Genomic DNA, 14243 nt, shown 5'->3' on the forward strand with positions numbered 1-14243 from the left:
TATAAAAAGAGTAAACACAGTTGTGTGATAAAAAATTTGCTTCACCCAACCACTAACCATGAGTGAAAATAAATGTTTTCTCTGATCATTAATATTCTCTGAAAAATGGCCAAAAAAATGATGATTAATTACAATAACTCAATTTACATCTAATGATTTAGGATTTAAAATTAGCACACAGGCAGAGACACATGTCCAGGTGCTTGTTTATTTAGAAACTTCCACAAAGTAAAAAGATAAAACAGTGAAAATGACAGACATTTACATTTATTTGCTTTTAAAAAAAAGAAAACAAGTATTTTCATTGATTAAATACTCAAGTTCGTTTTCAAAACGGTGACAACAGTTCTGTTTTCTCAGTGAGGAAAATCCTGCGTCACTTACACTGCTGTGTGGTTGTTTGTGTCATCATCACCTCCTTGTCTCTTCCAGATCTAGAGGAGGAAAAAAACAGCATTTGTGAGCTTAGTGAGCATTACACTGCAAATATATGACATCATTTTTTTACTGTACAATCTACTAAACAACTATCTAGTAACAATAAGATACAGTTGATACAGGTTGTGACAGCTGCTGCCAAAGTCCTGATAATTCGCACAAATAACTTAAATATTTTCACCAAATTGTAAGGACTTATTCCTCTGTAACATTAACCACCACCATACAAACAGGTATCCATAAGTCTCTTTAGCAGCTCTTCGGGGAATCATGACAGATCTTTATTTGATAGGGGAGAAATCTCTACACATACACATTTATACCTGGACAAAGAGACTATTGCATAGTAGTTAACATATATGAACTGAATGTATAAGTTACTATGATGTGTCATTCTCATGTATCTATCAAGAGTGTCACAAATCTTTTAAATTTATTTCATTAGTGTTCATTCTGATTGTCAATGTAAACATCTTTTCCCAAAAGTGGCAGACTTTATCTAAAACAATAACTATCAATTTGTAAAGATCTACAGATCACAGTCTTTGTGCCCTGATAACTGTCATTTACACATTGAAATGCCTCCTTAAAAGACTGTGCACATTAGTTACATGGAGTCTGATACCATGTCCTAATTCCTTATGTTCAAGATGAAATAGTTTATTTGAAATGAAACAACAACTTATGTTACCTAAAACTGTTGCTGACTAAACAAAAAAAAGAAGAGGCAATTGGGGACAGGAAGGTACTTTACAACAACAGCTTCAGTTCCCTCACCTGAGAGTCATCAGATCCAGAAACTGTTTCATTTTGTCTTTCATGCATTAGTTGAAGCAAATGACACAGGGAAATTAAATGTTTCTGCCTCTTGACTTCAGGGGAAAAGGAGGACTCTTTAAGTTCTGTAGAACTTGTTTCAGTTGTTTTCTCTGTCATCTCTGCCTCCAGCAGAGCTCATGGAGTCTGCAAACATGCAGCTGCAGACTACTAGAAAGCTGCACATTGTAATATTTTTTTACAAAGTCATAGTTTAGGGCAGGGGTGTCAAACTAATTTAAGTTCAGGGGCCACATACAGCCCAAGTTGATCTGAACCAGTAAAATCATAACATAATAACAACAATTCTAAATGTTTCCCTTTGTTTTAGAAAAAAAAGTACAAGTACATTCTGAAAATGTTCACATTTAATGAACCATCTTTCTACAAAAACAGCTGTTGTATTTTTTGCCATGAGGATTCTCATAGTGGGCCAATTGTTTTACTCTTGAAGCCCTGAAACCTGCTGCGAACACACCAAACACACAGGTTTACCATTCACCTGAAACAGAGTGTAATGTTTACAGCAAAATAACAGATAGATTGTAATAATGAAGAAGGTAAAGTTGACTATTTTGGACCCCTCAGCTCCAGCATGAACAGTTTGCTTGCTGGACAGTGTTGTATGCAGAGGTGTCATCTTTTTTCTCACTTTGAGAAAAAAAAAAGTCCTGGAGCACCGTTCAGGTGCGCTTCGTCAGCACTATGATTTTATGTGACCCCCAGAGGACAAATTTGAAATAGTAGTTACTTTTATTGACAAATTGCAGTTAATGTCTTCTCTATAATTTTTTCACTTTGCAAAGTCGTTTTGCGGGCCGGATTGAAACCTCTGGCGGGACGGTTTTGGCCTGCGGGCCGCCCGTTCAACATCCCTGGTTTAGGGCTTTTTTGTCTTTATGCCATAGGAGAGCCAAAGAGAGACTGCAAATATGGGGAGTAGAGAGCGGGGGAAGACATGCAGCAAATGGTCGAGGCTGGGATTTATAGCCTCTGTATATGGGGTGTGCAGCCAATCTGCTAGGCTAACGGCGCCTCCTACAGTATGATCTTAAAAGCAATTTTTAATACTCTTTTTCTGTCATACATTTCTATATCAGTTACCCTTTGAGGAGGGGATCGATATACAAAACATCCTCCTTTTGCTTGACAAAGCTTATCTTGATTGGCTTTCTGTTTAAAGGCCTTTTTTCGACCAGAGGGACTTTACCCCGGAACTACGTGTGTTTCGACCGGTGGACCCAGGGTCTAAATTTAGTTCAGGGGTAGATAATCTCCCCCCCTAAAAAGCCCCTGCTAGGGGGGTAGTACTTTTCAAAGGTTGCAGAGCTTTTGGAGGGCAGGGCCTGCAATGCTGAACATGTCTGATCGGTAGATTACCTGCAGTGTTTTTATTCCACCTGCCATCCATAATAACATCACACAAGATCAAAATGCAGACGTCTTGTATCTTTGTGCAGAAAACTGTCAAGACCATAGTGGCCTGTTTAAAATAAATATGCAAGTTACTTCTTGGAGCATTTATCCTTTATCTATGCAGTCAAAAAAAGAGTGGGGAGTAGTGAGTGGGCTATGACATGACAAGACTCATGGTGGTATGAAGTCGAATCAACCACCTGCTTTAACCCTGAGCTTAACATGTACCCCTCAGTGGCTCTTTTCTATCATTAATTTCATATCGCTGCAATTGCCGCAGAATAGTAGAACTTAAATACCATGTAAGTAGTTCACAACATAGTCAGATGCTGTACTGTAGAACTGCCTTAACTTTTAAACACATTAAAATATTCTGTGAATTCAAGCAGATTAAGTGTGGTGATCTCTACTACTCATGTTCACAGAAAACTGAAAGCCAGGCCTCAGGAAACATTTTCAGACATTAGTAGAATAAGTGGGAGACTTACCTGGATGTAAGCCTCAGACAGTGTGATCATTTGGGGGAGAATATCAGTCACCTGCAGGTCCTGCATCTCATACCACTTCCCTGTACCCTGATGAAACAGAGACATATGGTTTATGATAACACAACACTAGCTTCGTCAAAGTATAACTTAAATATATGAATTAAAGATGTTTGATAATGACACCTCACAAGAGCCAATTGTCAGAAATATCTCTCTTCAACCTACATGATGGAGAACATGTATTCTGTAGGCTCCCTCAGTGGGTTTCCCATCATGCACTACGTTGGCGACAAGGTCGTAAGTTGTGTGTTTCTCTGTAACTTGAGCTTCTTCTGTCAAGTACTCACGAAGGTCTACGTTCCTGTTGAAGCGTACACAAAATGATAACATAAACAAGCGAGCATTAACAGACAAAGTACACTAAAAATAAACAAACAAAACAATTCTGAATATGCACATTCTGAATCAATGCTACATCTTTAGTTTAACTATACATAAACAGTACTTACGTGATAGGGAAGTTAACAATGGTGGGATTCTTTTCCACAAAGAAGTTGTTCTTGGTGAATCTTTTGATGCAAAAGATGAGGTATGGTGGCAGTTTGGTCAGCTGGAACCTTTTGAGAAAATTCTCTTTGTAGGTTTTGTATTCCTGAGACAGGAAAGAGTGCACAGATCTTTAGAATGCTCAGTCACATCCCGTATCGACTACTGCAAGGCCCTCCTCACCGAACTCCCCACCTAACTCATCAACAGACTGCAAATCATTCAGAACTCTGCCACCCGGATCATCACCCGCACCAAATCATCTGACGACCACATCACACCTGTTCTCATTCAACTTCACTTGCTCCCTGTAAAATACCGCATCCACTATAAAAACATTCTCCTTACCTACAAAGCTCTCCCCAACCTGGCCCCCACTTTCCTCCGCGACCTCCTTAACAAATACACTCCCTCCTGCTCCCTCCGCTCAATCTCTACTGGATTCTTAATGCCACGCCTCAGTACCATGGGTGCCCGAGCCTTTAGCTGCTCAGCACCCAGACTCTGGAACTCCTTCTCTCCACACATAAGACAGCCAGACTCCATCACATCATTCAAATCCCAACTCAAAACTCACTTGTTCAAACAGGCATATTCACTCTAACTGGACTGCACTTCACTAGTTTTTATTTTTTTATTTATTTATTTGTTATTTCTTGTTTGTTTTAATTATGTCTTAATGATGAATGTTTTTATTCTCTGTAAGGTGAACTTGGTCGACTTGAAAGGCGCCCCCAAATAAAATGTATTATTATTATTATTAGAAGAATGCATAGCATCTTCAACATTCCCTTACCATTAATACATTTTGTTAACCATCTAGTATCATGCTACAATAATTATTCATCAGCACCACAGACTTTTGCATTGCAAAGTTGCATTAAATCATGTTTCATATTCTTTTTTGTTTTTTTAAATAACACATTAAGAAAAGAAGGTGTGCGTGAGTATATACCTTCTCTGTGCTGCCAGTGAACTTCCCCAGGATGTTAAAGAGAGGGACCTGTGGGATAATAAGCTGCTCCTTTTCGTCCTTGTAAAGTGGAGCAGTCGGGAGGTCAAGGGTCAGAAACAGAAAGGTAGACTCAGACATCTGCTCCTGGTACTCCTCTGTTACCAGCAATGCCTCTTTCTCCTCTGGTAGCTGGGAAACAAAATCAATAAATAAACAAAAAAATAAGACAAACATTCATATCAAAGAACTAAAGAGGTGGTAAGAGGCACATGCAGGTAACTTACTAAATCTGGATGTGGAAGTTTCTTCGAGAAGATCCGCATGGAGCCTTGAAATGCCTTTGTGATGATTGCTGAGAGCAGAAAGAACATTGTTAACCTGTATTGTTTGTTAACAATGAGACATTAAAATCATGTACAGACTAATTTAACCTTTAAAATGAAAAATTCACTCACATTGCAGTTTTTTCTTTTACAAATGCATAATTAGTTTACCCTCTCGTATATCATATTCAGTACATCAGTAATTGAGTTGTAAATCATATATCATACTTACAAGGTTTCTTTTTTGTGCCTCCTAGAGCACCATGCAAAGCATTCAGGAACCATGTCATGAAGTCCACAGCATCTCCTGCAGAACAGAGAACAAAAAATCAGCACCACAGCCTTGTGTCTTATAGAGATACGTGTGTTTTAAACACATTTTTATTTTTTTATTCAGCTTTTTACTTAATATTTGGCATTGTACAGTGCTAGGGACTCTGTCAGGAGAAGCATTACCTTGCTTGGTAATTTGGAAGTTCTTCTTGCTGCACAGAACCACAGCCTGCAGCATCTCATGAGGAGACACATGAGCCTTGAAGTTTCTTGGATTCCAAAGTTTGCGCATTAGTTCACCAAACCTCTGCACCAAGAGGAACATGATGTCCCCTGGTGGCCTGCGGATTCCCCTGTAGTTTTCTTCCTCCAGGAAATAGTTTCTCAATGGTGGAACATTGGAAAAAGCCTAAGAGGTAAATTTGAAATGGTTGATAATATCATAAAAGCTTATGACAGATTCCATAAAATGTAGGATGATTCATTTATTCATACCTGTAACACCACATTGGCATAGTCATTGGCTTTGATGTTGTTGAGTCCTACAATGCCTGGCAAGTAGGTCGTACCATCGTATGCTCGGTACAGCTTTCCCTGCTTGTCCAGCCCTGAGATGTGCTGCTTGGTGAAGGTTGGCTTCAGCACATACTGTGGAGACATAGAGAAAATGTAAACAAGTGGAAAACACAACGGTCCTGTTTGTAAAGTTAAGAATGTTCAACTTAGCATCTTAATACTGGTAATGAAATACTTAAGTATTAGCATTTGTGCAAACATGTGCTGTCAGTGCATAACAGTGTAATCTTGGATAATTTGACTGTGATGCAATATTTAGGACCAGGATCAAATCATGTGTCCACTATACCATGACATAAAGCTTGGTACATAGACAGATAAATCATATTAATATTCATTAAATAAATAAAGTTGAGTTGAGTTGAGTTGAATTAAAGGGATTTACTTTTATTTTCTAAGTGATAGTGCTAAACCTAAAATTTACTTCACCATTTGATTTCACAAGTGTAACAATAGCATGCCATGGGCCTGTATCACAATATCTTGACTTGCCGTGATGTCTTCTAGGGAAGAGTCGATGATCTCGTAGTTGTCTGGCAGACAGTAAAACTTGAGTGTGTGCAGGTTCAGGAACACATGATGAGTAAACTGCACACTGTGAGTGTAAGCATGGGACTTAAGACCTCTTCCTAAAAGGACATGCATGAGCAAATCAGTACAAGCACATGGAGGAGTGTTTCATCTGTGGTTTATATGTCAGACACATCACCTACCTTGAAAGTATTTCCCACATATAAGACAAGCGTATACATTGATGTGGGAGAGGGAGATGGAGCAGAGTTTCTCAAAGTCAAAGTCCAGCACACTCCTGATGGATAAACAAACAAAAGAGGGAATCAGCTGCAGAGTACAAAGAATGGGGCTAAATATTCTTTGACGCTTACTTATGTACATTCAGCATTACCATACCTGTTTATAGTGTCAAGGTAAGGACAGTGACGGCTTCTCCGGTCCTCTATTACACGTCCCCGGCTTGTTTTGGGCGCAACTATAACAGGCAGTGGAAAAAACCGAAGAATAACTCAATAAATAAAACGGAGCAATATTGTAAAATATTCCATAACATATTTTATTATTATATTCATCTACTACATGTGCACTCTGGTTAAGTTAACTTATTTCATGTCTTTAAAAGTACTTCTTTACCTTTCTTTGTATGGATAATGTTCTTCATTTTATTTAGAATTTTTGGATTGTGTTTAGGTTTCTATATTTATTGTCCTTACTGTCTTGTTGTGTCCATACTGTCTTGCTGTGTATATACTGTCTTGTTGTGTCCTTACTGACTTGTTGTGTCCTTACTGACTTGTTGTGTCCTTACTGACTTGTTGTGTATATACTGTCTTGTTGTGTCCTTACTGACTTGTTGTGTCCTTACTGACTTGTTGTGTCCTTACTGACTTGTTGTGTCCATACTGTCTTGTTGTGTCCTTACTGACTTGTTGTGTCCATACTGTCTTGTTGTGTCCTTACTGTCTCCTTCCTGTCTTGTTGTGTCCTTACTGACTTGTTGTGTCCTTACTGTCTTGTTGTGTCCATACTGTCTTGTTGTGTCCTTACTGTCTCCTTCCTGTCTTGTTGTGTCCTTACTGTCTTGTTGTGTCCATACTGTCTTGTTGTGTACTTACTGTCTTGTAGTGTCCATACTGTCTTGTTATGTCCATACTGTCTTGTTGTGTCCTTACTGTCTTGTTGTGTCCATAATGTCTTGTTTTGTCCTTACTGTCTTGTAGTGTCCATACTGTCTTGTTGTGTCCATACTGTCTTGTAGTGTCCATACTGTCTTGTTGTGTCCATAATGTCTTGTTGTGTCCTTACTGTCTTGTTGTGTCCTTACTGACTTGTTGTGTCCTTACTGACTTGTTGTGTCCTTACTGACTTGTTGTGTCCTTACTGACTTGTTGTGTCCATACTGTCTTGTTGTGTCCTAACTGTCTCCTTCCTGTCTTGTTGTGTCCTTACTGACTTGTTGTGTTCTTACTGACTTTTTGTGTCCATACTGTCTTGTTGTGTCCTTACTGTCTTGTTGTGTCCTTACTGTCTTGTTGTGTCCTTACTGTCTTGTTGTGTCCTTACTGTCTTGTAGTGTCCATACTGTCTTGTAGTGTCCATACTGTCTTGTAGTGTCCATACTGTCTTGTTGTGTCCTTACTGTCTTGTTGTGTCCATACTGTCTTGTTGTGTCCATACTGTCTTGTAGTGTCCATACTGTCTTGTTGTGTCCATACTGTCTTGTTGTGTCCATAATGTCTTGCTGTGTCCTTACTGTCTTTTTGTTAAGTACCACTGTTCCATTCACCACGTCAAATTACTTGTGTGTGCGAGCTCACTTGGCAATAAAGCATCCTTGAATATTGAGTACTCGTGCGCGTGAAAATAAGTTAGCAAAACAAGCTAGCTAACCTAGCCAACGTGTTGTTGGACGAAACTGAACTTTCTCGAGCTACAAAGAAAGAACTGGAACTACGTTGTCTTTACTTAATCAAGTTTAATCCCCTTTACTGTGGTAAATTATGCCCCGACTGTCTGTCAGTGCACAACTCACTTTTATGTGTCTTCTGGTACAATTAGCTCTCGGCTAACCCGCGTAGAACAGACGTGGTAGTCAACAAACTTACCTATGTCTTCATCATCATCGTCCACCTCCTCCTCCTCTCTTTCTCGTTTCAGAGAAATCATCACAGCAGATAGCTTGCGAGCTCTATATTGAGAATAACGAACAGAGCACGTAATATGTTTCTTGCATCGATGAATGGGTCAAGCAAAGTGCGCTTCGGAACTCGCGGTGCCAAACGGCCGACCAAGACCTAACCAGGAGTTAGAATCTACCCAGCTCGCTGCAAAATGGCCAGTAATTAAAGTAGCTTGTTATTTCGTGGCAGTATAACGCAATGTTTTATTATATCTTATGGAATATGACTTTTGTCTTTGCCGGGAACTTTAACAATTACTAGATATTACTACTTGTAAACTCCGGGATAGTTACAATTGGACAACAACTTACCGTTAGCTAGCATGTAGCTTTTTGTGAGTGGGCATGGATCTGAGTTAGACTTGTTATAAATAACAGCGTTTTTAACCTCTCAAATCCAACAACCGTGCTGGAACTGTATGTTGAAATGGATATATTAGGGGACGATGAATTGCAAGAGCTGAAATACAAACGGGGAGGCCGATTGGATATGAGCCACGGCTTCCTACACCATATCCGGAGGAACCAGATTGCTAGGTGATATACTCGACTACCGCTAGCTCATGCAGTTAGCCAGCTGACTATCTCCAAACATTCATTCAGCCTCATACTTTATCATACCCACCACACTGTTTACCTCTGGCACAACTTCGAGAGTGCAAAGGTTCATCGGTAGGGCAGAAAGGAACCCATGCACAAGCTCTTGGGCTCTAATAGTGATATACAGGGAGGTTGCACAGGCCTGTTTGCCAAAGTTATCAGTGATTTTTAGGTCACTGGAGCAACACAAGTTACCTGCTTGTTGCCCAAAATAGAGGATTCGGTGAGATTGATCTTTTTAAACAGGACCGTAGTGAAATACATTTACAATCAGTGGTGGACAAAGTAAACAGCTTCATTACTTAAGTCAAAGTATAGATACTCCATGTCAAATATTACTCCAACACATGTGAAAGTTGTTCTGTCAAATTATTACTTGAGTTAAAGTACTGAAGTACTTCCTTTTAAAAATACTTAAGTATTCAAAGTACTTCTTAAAATATCTCAAAACATTGTATTTTCACAATACATATGTGCATTCAAGAATACATGGGAGTACATTCTGTTTAATTGTTTATTTAGAAACCGTCACTTGAAATCTCTAAAAAATATATCATGGAATAAAAACAGACACTAAGTTACTCCAAGCACAGACAACTTAGTTTGAAATGTTCATCTGGAATGAAACATCGCTTTCTCGGGTTTGACAGTGAATGTTTGTATGTTTGGGCCTATTTTATACAGTCTATGGTTTGGGCAGAGAGGGAAACAGGGGGAACATTTCAAACGATACGTATCATTCTTCATTTCAAAAACCTCTAACACGGGCTGGAGATATGGACATGGGTGCTCATGTGGAGAATTATAGCCATCATTACCACCTCTAAATGAACTGCCTGGTCTGAGTGAAATTTGCTCTGCGTTTGCTCCACAAATTCATGAGCTGACTTCAAAGCAAAAGTAGCGAGTAACTAGAGCATTGATAGAAATGTAGTGGAGTAAAAAGTACAATAATTTTCTTCTGAATCTAGTGGAGTAAAAATAATAAGTATCCTCAAAAAATAATACTCCAGTAAAGTACAGATACTCAAAAAATGTACTTAAATACAGTACTCAAGTCAATTTACTTTGTTACTTTCCACCACTGGTAATAATTATATAAAGAGTTCATACGTTGTACATTTGACCACAGACTTTGTTCTAAATGTTTTATCCTCAAGCCAATGCTGCGTTCTTATTTTTCCCGATTTTCAGGGTTTATAAACTATGATATCATAACAAGTTAACTATATGTCTTGGTCATCGTTGACAAACAACAGCTATATAAAAAGAATAAAGTACACAACTATAGCAAATGAGTATAAAGTGTGTTGATGTCAGAAGTTTACTGATTGCTTTAAAGCCCTTAACTAAAAAACGTAAATTTTTTATAAACAATTGTAACAATATAAGTTATTGCATGTTTTAAAAGTAAGTGCTTTAAGAGCTGTGGGAAATGTTGCATTGTGGGATTTTTTAAGCTCATACAGTGGATAGCAAAAGTCTACACACTTCTGTTAAAATGCAAGGTTTTGTGATGTAAAAAAAAATGAGACCAAGATAAATCATGTCAGAACTTTTTCCACTTTAATGTGACCTATAACACGAACAATTCAACTGAAATTTTTTTTTTTATCTTTTAGGGGGAAGAATAAAAACTAAAAAACTAAAATAACGTGGTTGCATAAGTGTACACACCCTTTAACTAATCATTTTTGAAGCACCTTTTGATTTTAGTACAGCACTCAGTCCCCCAAAAGCATGATTCTGCCCCCACCATGCTTCTCTGTGGGTCTGGTGTTCTTTATGTGATGTGCAGTGTTGTTTTTACGCCAAATATACCTTTTGGAATTATGGTCAAAAAGTTCAGCCTTGTTTTCATCAGACCATAAAACATTTGATGTTTTTGGGAGACTTCACATATGTTTTTGAAACATTTTGCTGGGCTTGGATGTTTTTCTTCATAAGGAAAGGCTTCTGTCTTGCCAGCCTACCCATAGCTGAAACATATGAAGAATAGGAGAGATGTTGTCACATGTAGTACACAGTCAGTACTAGTCAGAAATTCCTGCAGCTCCTTTAATGTTGCTGTGAGCCTCTTGGAAGCCTCCCTGACCAGTTTTCTTCTCGTCTTTTCATCAGTTTTGGAGGGATGTCCAGTTCTTGGTAATGTCACTGTTGTGCCATATTTTCTCCACTTGATGATGACGGTCTTCACTGTGGTCCATGGTATATCTAATGCCTTGGAACATGTTTGTACCCTTCTCCTGACTGATACCTTTCAACAATGAGATCCCTCTGATGCTTTGGAAGCTCTCTGTGGACCATGGCTTTTGCTGTAAGATGTAATTGAGGAAATGTCAGGAAAATCCTCCCAGAACAGCTGATCTTTATCAAGATTAATCAAAGTCACTTTAAATTGTGACAGGTGTTTACTGACTACTATTTGTCATGAGTTTGAATGTGATTGTTTATTATGAACACAGCCACATCCCCAGTTATAAGAGGGTGTGTATACTTATGCAACCACAATATTTTAGTGTTTTATTTTTTATTCTTCCCCATAAAAGATTTTTTTTAAAAATTCAATTGAATTGTTCATGTTATAGGTCACATTAAAGGTGGAAAAAGTTCTGATATGATTTATCATTTTTTTTGCATCACAAAACCTTGCATTTTAACAGGGGTGTGTAGACTTTTGCTATCCACTGTATATGTTTACCAGTAACCAACAGGTAATACAAACAGAGGCAACAACAGTGATTTGAAAGGAGTAGTTTATTACAGAGCATAAGGACTACCCAGTCAAGACATGAAGCATTACAATATGAGCTACTTGTTCCTTCTGTAGTTGAATGCATGTTGGCAGGAGGGAGAAAAGCAAATGGGGGGTAGAGGAATTATGTTTATTTATAATGTTTATTTCTTGTTTCTTGCAGAGATGATTACGACAAGGAGGTGAAACAAGCCAAGGAGGTGAAACAAGCCAAAGAGCTTCAGCGGCGAAGACATACAACAACTCCAAGACGTCCCCGTCGACCTGACATCCAAGTGTACAATCCCCGACGTAGACGTAAGTTTAATATGTTTTGTTATGTTTAGCCGTCAAAAGTTCAGCAGTGAAGACATTGTGTATGTGTGTGCTAATTTTTCAGATGGTTCTGAGCCAGGAGCTAATGCTGAAGAGTGGAACGAGAGTGGGTCAAGCACAGAGACAGAGACTCAAGGCACTGAACTGTTCTGGCTCGACTATCAGGCCGACTGTGGCACTATAACCTCCTTCCTTGTGCACAAGGTTGATGCTCAACCCAATTGAATGATTTTTTTTTTTTCTCTTGCTCTTGGAACTATTTAACTTTGTTATTCTCTTAATTCACTCTTGTTGTTTCTCTTTCTAAAGGAAGACCGGCCTGAGAAAGTGGTGGAACGTGTTGCAGAGAAGAACATCCTCGATTCAGCCATGAGGGCAGCACTACGGACTCGAATTCGAAAAGAGATTGACATAAGACGAGACAAACGCTGACATCATTTTCACTGTTGACAGTGTTAGGTGCATACTGAGGATCCCGGGATCTTGTACAGTGGGTGTCAGAGCAGATATCTGTGTTTAATGGCCCAAGAATACAACGCTTTCATCTGTACAAAACAACTAACATAGACTGCACGGCTGAGCGTTAACGTAACTGTCAGATAATGATAATTATGTATCACCCACCTTGGACTGTTACCTCGTTCATGACATTGTACACCTTCAAGATGTGTCAGTTGTTCCTTTAACAGTTAAACTCATAAGAAGGAGGCTCTTTGTTAGAGAACTCTGTTAATCTTCCTCCATTTTGAAGCTGTCCTATATTTTCTGTGTTTACAAGATCAAGTTTTCATAAACAGAATTTCATTTTTGTTTGTTTTTGTAAAATGTGTTGTTAACAGAACATCAGTCTGTTCAGGATCTTTTATGAGAAATGTGAGAAGTAAGTTTCGTTCCTTTTTGATGCTGAGAGTTTATGTGGCCATGATGAATTTTTTTTGTCTTTTTATGTTGTTTTCAATATTCTAATTTATTATGAGATGTGTAGAAAATTTATATTTTTGATACAGTAATATTTTTTGAGGGCACAACTCTCTTCATATAAAATGACATAAAACATAAAGCCATTTATTATGGTCCAATGTGTGTGATGTTCACTTGTGAATTTAAACAGCCATAAATTATGTATGTTTTTTAAGAATTACAGAGTAATTTTGATCACTTCTTACCTTTTAATATACATCATTCGGAAAAAATGTGCATATTCACAATATTTGGTTACAGCAAATACTATTTCGGTTTTACAACCTCAATTCCAAAAAAGTAGAGACATCGTGTAAAATATGAATGAAAATATAATTTGATGGTTTACATATCATTCAGACACTGTATTTAAGTGAACATAGTGCACAGACATGATATGTGTTGAAGCTGAAAAGATAGATTTTATGAAGAATATAAGCTTATTTTTCAAATGTAATGCCAGCCACACATTTCCAAAAAGTTGGGACAGAGACATGTTTACCATTGTGTTGCATCATTCTTCTTTTAAAAGCATTTTGTAAACATATGGGAACAGAGGAGACCAGTTTCTGGAATTTCTGACAGTAAAGAATTATCTTCTTGCTTGATATAGAATTTCAAGTTTGGGTTCATCTCTCTTAAATCTTTGTTCCACGATGGACCAAATATCTTCAATGGGTAACAAGTTGAGACTGCAGGCAGGCCAGCTTAGCATCCAACTATTTTACCACAGATCCATGCTGTTGTAATATGTGCAGAATGTGGTTTGCAAATTTCTTGCTGAACTATGAAAGGTGTACCCTGAAAAAGGCATCATATATTGGATATGGATATATTGTAAAGCATAAATAGAGCCTTCTCAGATGTGTTAAAATGCATCCCCATACTCTCATGGTTATTAGCTTTTTAACTCTGCACTGATAACAAGCCGGATGATCCTTCTCCTCTTTAGAGCAGAGGATACTGCATCAATGATTTCCTAAGAATGTCAAATTTAGTTTTGTTTTACCACAGGAGAGGTTTCAACTTCCCTGCAGTCCTCTTTAATTGGGCTTGGGCCCAGAGAGGTTGCTAGAGCTGCTGGATCATG

General features: G+C 38.2%; 2 protein-coding genes and 1 pseudogene across 4 annotated transcripts; 1 reads left to right on the plus strand and 2 right to left on the minus strand.

The window, feature by feature from the left end:
- The window catches only part of LOC117818802, a 34921-nt pseudogene extending 25749 nt beyond the window's left edge, over positions 1 to 9172 (minus strand).
- Positions 195 to 9179, minus strand: usp39 (ubiquitin specific peptidase 39). 2 transcript variants are annotated; one of them, XM_034691884.1, is made up of 14 exons: positions 9161 to 9179; positions 8450 to 8532; positions 6741 to 6819; positions 6545 to 6639; positions 6324 to 6460; positions 5751 to 5903; positions 5439 to 5664; positions 5215 to 5289; positions 4944 to 5011; positions 4660 to 4848; positions 3668 to 3810; positions 3384 to 3519; positions 3159 to 3245; positions 195 to 434 (listed from the first exon to the last, which is right to left on the minus strand). In XM_034691884.1, the coding sequence occupies exons 2-14, from the start codon at positions 8508 to 8510 to the stop codon at positions 381 to 383; spliced, it is 1503 nt and encodes a 500-aa protein (XP_034547775.1). In that variant the 5' UTR covers positions 8511 to 8532; positions 9161 to 9179; the 3' UTR covers positions 195 to 380. The 2 variants fall into 2 exon arrangements, with proteins under 2 accessions (XP_034547775.1, XP_034547774.1); XM_034691883.1 differs by lacking the exon at positions 9161 to 9179 and adding an exon at positions 8836 to 9058.
- c9h2orf68 (chromosome 9 C2orf68 homolog) lies at positions 8688 to 13331 on the plus strand. 2 transcript variants are annotated; one of them, XM_034691887.1, is made up of 4 exons: positions 8688 to 9060; positions 12042 to 12175; positions 12258 to 12397; positions 12507 to 13331. In XM_034691887.1, exons 1-4 carry the CDS (start codon positions 8951 to 8953, stop codon positions 12564 to 12566), a joined length of 444 nt encoding a protein of 147 aa, XP_034547778.1. In that variant the 5' UTR covers positions 8688 to 8950; the 3' UTR covers positions 12567 to 13331. The 2 variants fall into 2 exon arrangements, with proteins under 2 accessions (XP_034547778.1, XP_034547777.1); XM_034691886.1 differs by having other exon boundaries at positions 8693 to 9060; positions 12503 to 13331.
- The last annotated feature ends 912 nt before the right edge of the window (positions 13332 to 14243 follow it).

Source organism: Notolabrus celidotus, chromosome 9 (assembly GCF_009762535.1).
Source record: "Notolabrus celidotus isolate fNotCel1 chromosome 9, fNotCel1.pri, whole genome shotgun sequence".
NCBI lineage: Eukaryota > Metazoa > Chordata > Actinopteri > Labriformes > Labridae > Notolabrus > Notolabrus celidotus.

Coding starts and splice junctions, on each gene's coding strand:
- usp39 (XM_034691884.1), bottom strand. CDS start 8,510: ATGATTTCTCTGAAACGAGAAAGAGAGGAGGAGGAGGTGGACGATGAT. Junction 3,811..4,659: donor TCACTGGCAGCACAGAGAAG/GTATATACTCAC, acceptor TTCCTGTCTCAG/GAATACAAAACCTACAAAGA. Junction 3,520..3,667: donor ATTGTTAACTTCCCTATCAC/GTAAGTACTGTT, acceptor ACGCTTCAACAG/GAACGTAGACCTTCGTGAGT.
- c9h2orf68 (XM_034691886.1), top strand. CDS start 8,951: ATGGATATATTAGGGGACGATGAATTGCAAGAGCTGAAATACAAACGG. Junction 9,061..12,041: donor CGGAGGAACCAGATTGCTAG/GTGATATACTCG, acceptor TGTTTCTTGCAG/AGATGATTACGACAAGGAGG. Junction 12,176..12,257: donor GTACAATCCCCGACGTAGAC/GTAAGTTTAATA, acceptor CTAATTTTTCAG/ATGGTTCTGAGCCAGGAGCT.